The following is a 10,918-nucleotide window of genomic DNA, read 5'->3' on the forward strand; positions in this document are numbered from 1 at the left end:
ATCATAGGCTGTGTGTTATCCTTAGCGATAGGTGCTTTTATGCTTCGTCACTACTGGAGACATGGAGACGACATCTTCCTTAACTAAGATCATACTTGCATACGTGTAACCTGCTGACATGAGGAAGACGGTATAAAAACCGTTGCCACCATTTTGTCAGCTGTCGGTCGATTTGCCTGTCATTCGCCTAAGATAGGATGCTGCCTAGTTGAGACGCTGTGAGACTTAGTCTCATTTTCATTTCTTTTTTAACCTTTATTTTTCTTCTTATTCTTTTACTTCTTTTATTTTCTTCTTATTCTTTTTGTAATCTCACTTTTTCTATAATAAATTGTATCCTGATCGATCCTTTTAACTACGAAGTCAAGACTTATTTTATTTTTGCAAGTGAGTCAACTAAAACACAACGCAGAGTATTCAGCCTTCAATTTTTATTGGAGAAGAGAATTTTGGTAACGTCCAAAATCTAACAATGGCATCCTCCAGACACAAGAATGCCAAGAGGATTGAAGGCTTGGACAAGAACGTGTGGTAAGTAAATTTACATACAAAGGCACACATTGATATTCTGTAGTTTGTTGTTCAACCCTTAACGTGATGCTTTCTTTTCCACCTTAGTTTTTGTTTGACAAGCTCTCTCTCTCTCTCTCTCTCTCTCTCTCTCCCTTCCCCTATACTCCTATTGCTTGACTGTAACATTATTATCCAGGGTTACCTTCACGTCACTGGCAGCAGATCCGTCCATCGTCAACCTTGGCCAGGGTTTTCCTGACATGCCACCTCCCTCATACCTGAAGGAAGGTCTGGCCCAGGCCGCGTCAGTGGACAGACTGAACCAGTACACAAGAGGCTTTGTAAGAGCAATCGCTTGAATTGTGGCTCGAATAGCTAAAAAAAACCTCACTCCGCTAGGGTGACCATGTCCATGACAGGAGAAAGGAGGACATATTTTAGGACGGGGGGGTTTGGGGTCCTCCTCTATGAAATTGTGTGTTTCTTAGATGCATTTGCATGATTTTTGTCCGGCTTAATGCTGTGCCTTACCCCGGACAAGGCACTGAAAAGATGGACGGTCCGTCCTAAAGACGGACGTCTGGCCACCCTACACACCGTTCACACTACTGACTTTGAATTAGACTTCATTGTCTCACATGCTTTGTTTTGTTTTTGTTTTTTCTCTCTCTCTTATTTTTCCTTTTTGAAATGTGTATGGTATTAGGTAAATAACATGTTGTGTCTATTGTTAGTTTTAACTTTAATTTTTGTTAACCTTTTTTTCTCTCTCTCTCTATTTTTCACTTATGGCCTAATGGGTCATGTGACTTGTATCTAAGGTTGGGGTGGGGTGGGTGGATATTGATCACTGACTTTGTAATGCCTTTGTTTCCCAGCTTTGGGGATTTGTTCATAAATGAAAAACAGTGAATCACAAAAAAAATAGACTTCATTAAACATTGGACATGAAACATACTCATCATGACAGTGTAATGACTACTACACATAATTTACCAGATGTATTGAATCTGCATGGTACAGATCTGCTCTGAATGATAGGATTCTTTGCGGTCTAGTACACACACACACACACACACACACACACACACACACACACACACACACACACACACACACACACACACACACACACACACACACACACACACACACACACACACACACACACACACACACACACACACAATGTATATATTGTTACATTGTTGTTACTTTTATTGTTACTTGTTACATTGATGTCATTTAGTACACATCTTTGCATTTATTTTGTAACAGGGCCATCCCACTTTGGTCAAAGCCCTGTCGCAGGTGTACGGGAAGGTGTGTGATCGGGAGATCGACCCCTTCAAGGAGATCCTGGTGACAGTGGGGGGTGGTGGGTCGCTCTTCAGCTGCATGCAAGCCCTGGTGGAGCAGGGCGACGAGGTGAGTGGCAAAACTAACTGTTAAAGGTACACTGTGCAGGAAATGGTAAAAAAAAAAAAGGTACTGCAACTATGCTGCTCATTGAAACTGTGTTGCCTATTTCTAAATTTGATCTTTTCATGAAATTTTACCAAGTAATAAACTAATATTTTCTAGTATGGCCCAAATATTCATTTTTTGCAGCTAAAATGGCCATTTCTGGAAATTCAAAATGGCAGACCATGGAGAAGATCCCCCTTTTCATGTATGAAAAGTGTTGGGTTTTTTTCCAGTCAGAATACTTAGAATTTGATGGTGGTGGTAAATATTCATGAAAAAGGTAACATTAGTGAATGGGTAGCATGAATTCTGGAAATAAACAACTAAAAATCTTACACAGTGTACCTTTAAACTCCTGGGGCCTGTATTGTAGTAAGAAGCTGGTTCAGGAGTAAACCAGGTTAGGTTAAGAGGGAAATCATCTAATAGAAGAGCCAGGCTGTTGGACATACGTGCACAGGCACATTTCATGCACAAACACGTTGCTGTGCGAATTTTACATCCATTTTTTGTGTGCCAGACTAGAGAACTCCTCACACAAGGTAGTCAGACGTGTGCGTATGGTGCAATATTGACAAAACCACGAGGGGGTTGTTTATATGTTGACTTTGTAAAATTGAAAGAAAAATATCTGCACACTTAAATCCCCTTTATGTTCTTTTTAATAATAGGCCAAGCTTTCGGTCTACCGACCTTCCTCAGGGCTCAGTTATATGTTGACTTTGGCATGTGATTTGTCTTCAGGTCATCATCATCGAGCCCTTCTTCGACTGCTTCGTCCACATGGTGCGGATGGCAGGAGCAACACCAGTGCTGATACCACTCAGATTGGTGGGTTTCCCTCTCGGCTGATCTTTCAACCTGATCTCCACGGGATCTGTGTCCTCAAACACGGATTTTTTAACTCAAAATCTGTGTCTGGGAGGACGGATTTTGCTGAAATTCCGTGCTTGAGCACACAGATTTTTCCCCCATTGAATCTCTATGACATTCCAACCTGATCGGATCTTTTCAACAGAGGTGTCAAAAATAAAAGTTGAAGTTAAACAAACAGCACAGATAACTTATTTGAATAACCAGTACAGTAGACATATGAACTTGTCTTGTGATCAGCTACCTGGATCTACTTTGTCGTGGGTTCTTGTTAGGGTTTCAGTGTTTCTCAGTAACAACAGTTGATTCACCTCATTAGGTACAATGGAGTAAATGGTGTAACAGCTATGTAATATCATGGGGCTTTGAGGGAGTGACGACGAAGCTCGTAACACCGTTGGGAAAGCACATCAACGGCAAAGACCGCCGATTGGTCAGAACACCGACACAGATTGAAAAAACAACAGGTTGTTCTCATCAACAATTGTCGGAGGCATCGTAAAAGAGGCTTGAGATAAGAGGGCTTACTCACGTCATAACAGCGTAGTGCGAAATGATGACGAGGGGAGTATGGAAATTTTATTCTTCTTCTACGGTCAGTATTGGAAGCATCAGGGAAGCATGCAATGACACTTCCGCGAGGGTCGGAGTGTGGAACAGGTCATAGGACAGCGTGAATGTTTGTCAGCTGTCCTTAATCACCCCCAGGAATTACTGCTGACCAACAGCTGCCGTTAATTTGGCCACAAATTATCCATCATGGTGTCGCCCCCACTGACCATGCGCAAGGGAGTACGGAAATTGTATCCATCGCACCCACTGACCAATGACCATGCGCAAGGGAGTTAATTTTCCATCCACTCGTGTCCTCAGGCAACGCCCCCGTACTACACCGTGGCCAATGCATTTCCCCCCGAGAGATTGTTCCTCTGTTGAGTTTCTTTGGCATCGTTCATCGGGGCCAGACTAAATTACTCCGGTCTCACATTAAGGCTGGTTTATCAGGCTAGGCTAGTTTTGTACTTACACCACAAATTTACTTTTACTATTCATTTACTTTTTACACTTCTGCTTTTCAACCTGAACTTCTAAAATGCGTACTCTCATTGGAGATCTGAGTCTCTGCCGCCATTTTTGTCTTTTGCCTTTGTAAATGCACAGAAGCCCGGAAATTTCACTGAACCTTTTTTTAAACAGTTTGACTCAATTGTTTACACACAATTTCTGGAATCATGTCTTGAATTCTCAAAACTCTACACACAAACAAATTCAAAAACTCACACACCTAACCTCTAAAATGCACAGCCATTGATAACCTGAGTCTTGATTGATACCTGATATAACCGGCACTGTAATTTCTCTCTGGCCTAAATTCACAGAAGGCTGGCAAGAAAGGAGACAACATCAGTAGTTCAGATTGGGTTCTCGACCCGGACGAACTGGCCAGCAAGTTTACCTCCAAGACGAAGGCTATCATCATCAACACACCAAATAACCCCATAGGAAAGGTGAGGCAGCGCCATCTGTCATGTCGATGCTTTTAGGATCATAGACAGATTTTTTGATGTGGACCAAAGAAGGCAAGTTTTGTATCATATGAATCAGACGACATTGACTGATTTTTTTCTTTATCCAACAAGATGTATCTAAAATCTTATATCCAAGTCAGTCCTCTAAACGTTATACTTAAACTAAAGCTTTCTCCTTTTCTCTTTGGCCAGAGCCCTGAGGGCCTTTTTCTTTTTCTGTTGCAGCTTATCTGAACCGGTTTGACTGACAGTGCACCTTCCTCTCTCTCTCTCTCTCTCTCTCTCTCTCTCTCTCTCCCTCCCTCTCTCCCTGCCTCTCTCTCCATCCCTGCCTCCCCCCACCTCTCTCTCTCTCTCCCTCCCTCCCTCTCTCTCTCTTTTTCTGTCTCTGTCTCTGTCTCTGTCTCTCTCTCTCTCTCTCTCTCTCTCTCTCTCTCTCGCTTTCTCTCTCTCTGTCTCTCTCTCTGTCTCTCTCTCTCTCTCTCAGATCTTCACCAGAGCTGAGCTGCAGACTATAGCTGACCTGTGCATCAAGCATGACACCCTGTGCTTCAGTGATGAGGTGTACGAGTGGCTCATCTACAAGGGCCACCAGCACATCAAAATAGGTACTGAAGCGCCACATGGGTTTAATGATAATTATTTGTTTGCCAGAGTAAGATGTAAAAATATACCGTTACATACATGTAATAGAGGTTTTGTGTGTGTTTTTGTATTTTGTAATTTTTTGTACACAACATGTTGGTGCTTGACAGTGACACAGGTCATGTACCGTATTTCCCTGTTTATTAAACAGTCATTTGTCAATACAAAGGTGTACGTAAATGAAAGAATGGTGACATCAATGTAGTTATTGGTGTGCTATTGCTATCCATAAGGTGTTGCCATATGCTCAGCCATTCCCGAAGGATAGTTCTTTAGAATTTAAAAGCAAAAGATGATGGACAGTCATGGGTGAGCGGTTAGGGCGTCAGACTTGCATCCCAGAGGTTGCCGGTTCGACTCCCGACCCGCCAGGTTGGTGGGGGGAGTAATCAACCAGTGCTCTCCCCCATCCTCCTCCATGACTGAGGTACCCTGAGCATGGTACCGTCCCACCGCACTGCTCCCCATGGGGCGCCACTGAGGGCTGCCCCCTTGCACGGGTGAGGCATAAATGCAATTTCGTTGTGTGCAGTGTTCACTTGTGTGCTGTGGAGTGCTGTGTCACAATGACAATGGGAGTTGGAGTTTCCCAATGGGCTTTCTTTCACTTTCATGATGACTAACGATCGCCCATGATGAATACCACATGAATCACGTAGTCAGAAAGGGCCTGTTTATTGAAGTGTACACACACAGGACTATGAACAATCTCATACGAATAGTGGTGTCCCAGATGGGTGGAAACAGAGTGATATGGCGACTAAGAACGAGATTGTTTATATGGCTGAAGGAGTAGAAGAGGAACATTATTCATTCTTAAGGAATAAGCTAACCACTTCTCCAGACATTTTAGAAAGCCTCTTTGTTAAAAAGTGAAACAAAAATGTCTGCCCACTTAAAATTCTTTTTGGGAAGCAGCAAGCCTCTGTCTTGAAATGCTGCTGCCAAATCAAATGAGGATGTGGTCATGATGGGATGAGTGTGTCACGAAGTTGTGTGTGTGAGTGTGTGTGCGTGTGTGCGTGCGTGCGTATTAATACTTGTGTAATGCCTGTGTTTCGTAGCCACTCTGCCTGGTATGTGGGACCGCACTGTGACCGTCAGCAGCGCAGGGAAGACCTTCAGTGTCACCGGATGGAAGGTATGTGTGCGTGCGTGTGTGTGTGTGTGCGTGTGTGTGTGTGTGTGTGTGTGTGTGTGTGTGTGTGTGTGTGTGTGTGTGTGTGTGTGTGTGTGTGTGTGTGTGTGTGTGTGTGTGTGTGTGTGTGTGTGTGTGTTTAGCCTTGACTATAGGTCTGCAAAAACTCACGCCCATAGTCACAGAAGTGAGCATCTTACTTGATGGAGAGTTTTTGCTCTGTGTATGACTGTGGTTATTATACTCCTTTCAATCGTCTATGTACATGATTCAAGTACTCAGTCATTGTAGTCCATTACATTTGGGAAGGCATTTAAACAGAAAAACTGTCAGTCAAATCAATGGTTGTTAAATAATTAATGCTGTCTGCTACATTTAAGTGGACCTGATATATTTCGGATTGAGGATTATCACTGTATGTGCAGCATTTTTTTAAAGAAGGTACTAGAGTAGGTATTTTAAATAAGGTCCCACCTTTAAACTTATTAAAGTGCATTGATGTGTTTATTTATTTATTTCATTGTTCGGGAAGTAGCGATTCAATTCGATTCGATTCTATGTGATTCGATCCGATTCAATTCTACAATGCATTGCAATGCATTACATTTCTACTGAAAGCAAAGCAAATGTTTCATCCGTCATGATGAAGCAATACAAATAGTCAGATACTGAGCAACAGTTTATTCACTGTTTTCTGTATCAGTCTGGATCAGCCTATATCAGTCTTGCAATGCTTTGAAGTACTTTTATTTAATTTAACACTCATTTAGTCCTGAAATATCCACGGAAGTAATTGAAACTTAAAAAAATTGCCGCATCGATTCTGGAACTTGCCGCATTGAATTGGTTCGTCCATGCCCAGCATTGGATTGCATCGCCGGATCGATCATTGTTGACACCACTAATAGCCACAGCTGCTTAACTGGCTTTAAACAAAAACAAACAAACAAAAAACACTATATGTAATGTACATGTATACTATATTGTCTTCTTTCTGCAGCTTGCCAAATGCAGTGTAATGTGATGTAATGTAATATAATGTAATACCACTATATGTAATGTAATATCACTATATGTTATGTAATACCACAATACTATATGTAATGTATATGTCTAATATTGTCTTCCTCCTCCTGCAGCTTGGCTGGTCTATTGGCCCAGAGCACCTGATCTGCCACCTGCAGACGGTCATGCAGAACACCCTCTGCACCTGCCCCACTCCACTACAGGCAAGTGGCACTCTTTAACACACTCTACACCTGCCCCACTCCACTACAGGCAAGTGGCACTCTTTAACATACTCTACATCCAGGCTGTTGTGTGTGTGTCTGTCTGCCTGCCTGCCTGCCTGTCTGCCTGTCTGCCTGTCTGTCTGTCTGTCTGCCTTTCTGTCTGTCTGTCTGCCTTTCTGTCTGTCTGTCTGTCTGCCTGCCTGCCTGTCTGCCTTTCTGTCCGTCTGTCTGTCTGTCTGTCTGTTTGCCTGCCTGCCTGTCTGCCTTTCTGTCTGTCTGTCTGTCTGTCTGTCTGTCTGTCTGTCTGACTGTGGACAGACTTCTCATCAGAGCGCTCTACAGCAGGGGTCTCAAACTCAAATTCACAATCATTCCCATCATATACTGCTGGTCATATGTGCCTGTCCTATACATTCTCTGCTGTGAAAGTGAACTGAAAGCCCAACTGGGAAGCTCCAACCCATTGTGGCACAGCACTCCACAGCACGTGTTCACTGCACACAACGAAATTGCATTTATGCTTCACTCGTGCAGCCATTGTTGTATATACTGTACCTGTGAGATGTTGCTGGTCTGGGATCACTCATATTAATAATGGTGTATGTGGGCCAACCGTAATACACTTATGGAATGATAACGCTGGCCAAATAAAATGACTCTACGGCCCAAAGTGAACCTCAGACCACAGGAGTAATGTAAGTGCGATGTAATGTGTAATGTAATGTAATGTACGTTTGTAATAAATGCCCTGTGTCTTGGGGCCTATACTACAAAGCTGGTTCAGGATAAGTTATGGTTAGGTTAAGAGGTAAATAATCTAATACAAGAGCTTTTCTTAGAAAAACGAGGACTCCAGACTCTTCTATTAGATGATTTACCTCTTAACTTAACCTTAACTTATCCTGAACCACATTTGTAGCATAGGCCCTTGATGTCTGTTGTTGTTGTCATGTTGTTGTTGTGCCAGTAGGAGGCGGTAGCGCAGGGTCTGCTGGTGGACTATGAGCGAATGGGGACACCCGAGTGCTACTTCTGCTCCCTGGCCACCGAGCTGGAGGGCAAACGTGATAGGCTGGCCGGCATCCTGCGCTCCGTTGGCATGACGCCCGTGGTGCCAGAGGGAGGCTACTTCATGATCGTGGACGTCACTGCCCTCAGTAAGATGGGGCTGAAGATTTATATACACACAAGCATACACAGTCGTGTACACACACACACACACACACACACACACACACACACACACACACACACACACACACACACACACACACACACACACACACACACACACACACACACACACACACACACACACACACACGTAGATATTTTCTGGTCTTTTTTACATTGTGTAATTTGTTACTAGACAAGATTTACTGTTACTGTACTTTACAAACATTCGCACTGTAAGGAAGATGCTAAGCAGCCAATCATGTGAGCGCATTTTTTGAGTGACAGCAGTTTCCAAACAATCAGAGGTTGCAGAGAGACCTTCAACTGCACGCACAGACAGGAAGGTTTGTATACAAGAGACCCATGTATGGACTATGAACTCAACTGTAACCACTCCTGCCTCCACTGTGTTGAACTGCAGATCAGGACCTGTCGCACATGGACAGTGACGAGGCGTACGACTACAAGTTCATCAAGTGGATGATCAAGGAGAAGGTGAGTGAGGAGGTCATGAGTATGGCTGAATGATGTACAGTGTGAGTTTGGATTTGATAATAGTAAAAAATAAAATCTGCAAAACAAAGCTCCCGCATCCGTATCTCTTATTTAATGTGTAACGTTTCGGGCAGCATGCCCAAGAAGCATGCCCTTGAAGGAAACATTACGCATTAAATAAGAGAAATGAGAGCTTAGTTTTGCAGCAGACTTTGTTTATTGCAATTATTTGATTTTGCTAATCCAGCACCCATTTTTGAGATGGAGGTTAACTTAAGTGATATCACTACCAGCTTCTTGGAATGTTCCTCTGGAATAGTGAAGTTGTTAGTGGTTAAAGGGGCTCCAGGTAGGATTAAAAGTTTAATTAGTCACTGTCCAGTGTTAGATTTTGGACGTTTCCAAAATTCTCTTCTCCAATAAAAATTGAAGGATGAATGCTCTTCTCCAATAAAAATTGAAGGATGAATGCTCTGCGTTGTGTTTTAGTTGACTCACTTGCAATAATAAAAATAAGTCTTGACTTCGTAGTTAAAAGGATCGATCAGGATACAATTTATTATAGAAAAAGTGAGATTACAAAAAGAATAAGAAGAAAATAAAAGAAGTAAAAGTAAAAGAAGAATAAAAAGGTTAAAAAGAAATAAAAATGAGACAAAGTCTCACAGCGTCTCACTATCTAGGCAGCATCCTATCTCTGGCGAATGACAGGCAAATCGATCGACAGCTGACAAAATGGTGGCAACGGTTTTTTATACCGTCTTCCTCATGTCAGCAGGTTACACGTATGCAAGTATGATCTTAGTTAAGGAAGATGTCGTCTCCATGTCTCCAGTAGTGACGAAGCATAAAAGCACCTATCGCTAAGGATAACACACAGCCTAGATGTGTCTGCTATCTGGAAAGTTAGGCGCGAGCACACTGTGCCCTGGCACAATGGCCTTCAACAGCAGAGGCTCTCGCTCTGAGCTCTCCAGATATCAGCAAAGTAACAGTAAACATACCACATTCCAGGGCCCAATTGATTGGAACACAGGAATAAGCAAAAGTGAACACCAGTATGTTCAATCAGTTGTTGGTCAGCTGCAAAATGCAGCAGGATATACCACCCAAATTCAACACCAGAGTCAGACGATGGTTATGTGAATCATTAGTAAGTGAATGATGACTCTCACGACCACCTCCACGGTCCGCTGTCAGAAAACCCCAAATGCAACTTTTTGATAAAGCGGTCCGAACAAGTGTCGTGGGAAGCACTTTTCATACGAAAAATCACTTTACATACCATATTCAGATTTGCATCAACTGCTGGCATTCCGTGATGAAAAATCTTCTCACAGCGAGTTTATTTGAACAGCATTTTTTTCATTACGCTGTAGATTTTGAAACAGGCATGCATGCTTCTGGCACCGCCCAAACAATGTCATCCTACCGTGTGCCCCTTTAGTTAACCATGTCCATGTTTTGTGTTAACCATGTCCATGTTTTGTGTTAACCATGTCCATGTTTTGTGTTCATTCTAGAAACTGGCTGCCATTCCAGTCACGGCTTTCTGTGGAGATGACTCCAAGAAGCAGTTTGAGAAATACATTCGCTTGTGCTTCATCAAGGTAATTGGTTCTCGACAAGCATGTCATTTTGATTCATTTGTTTTTCACATATACAGTACATGTAACTTGTTTGTTTATTTCAGTTGTTCGAAGCTGTGGTGGTTTTTTTAACACTTGCATGTTCTTACCCACTGCAGCAAGACAGCACACTGGACGCAGCAGAAGTCATCCTGAAGAACTGGAACAAGTAAACACCACGCTGGGAAAGAGACGAAGACCAGCTATACTACCTCCCCACTG

General features: G+C 42.8%; 1 protein-coding gene across 1 annotated transcript; it reads left to right on the top strand.

Annotated features, from left to right (window-relative positions):
• Positions 1-472: 472 nt before the first annotated feature.
• On the top strand, positions 473-10,918 carry LOC134450526 (kynurenine--oxoglutarate transaminase 3-like). Its single transcript, XM_063200366.1, has 12 exons — positions 473-531; positions 710-854; positions 1,792-1,941; positions 2,725-2,811; positions 4,233-4,361; positions 4,870-4,990; positions 6,092-6,168; positions 7,305-7,394; positions 8,368-8,554; positions 8,995-9,068; positions 10,592-10,678; positions 10,816-10,918. The coding sequence occupies exons 1-12, from the start codon at positions 473-475 to the stop codon at positions 10,867-10,869; spliced, it is 1,260 nt and encodes a 419-aa protein (XP_063056436.1). The 3' UTR covers positions 10,870-10,918.

The sequence above is a fragment of the Engraulis encrasicolus genome, chromosome 6, assembly GCF_034702125.1.
Source record: "Engraulis encrasicolus isolate BLACKSEA-1 chromosome 6, IST_EnEncr_1.0, whole genome shotgun sequence".
In the NCBI taxonomy this organism is placed as follows: Eukaryota; Metazoa; Chordata; class Actinopteri; order Clupeiformes; family Engraulidae; genus Engraulis; species Engraulis encrasicolus.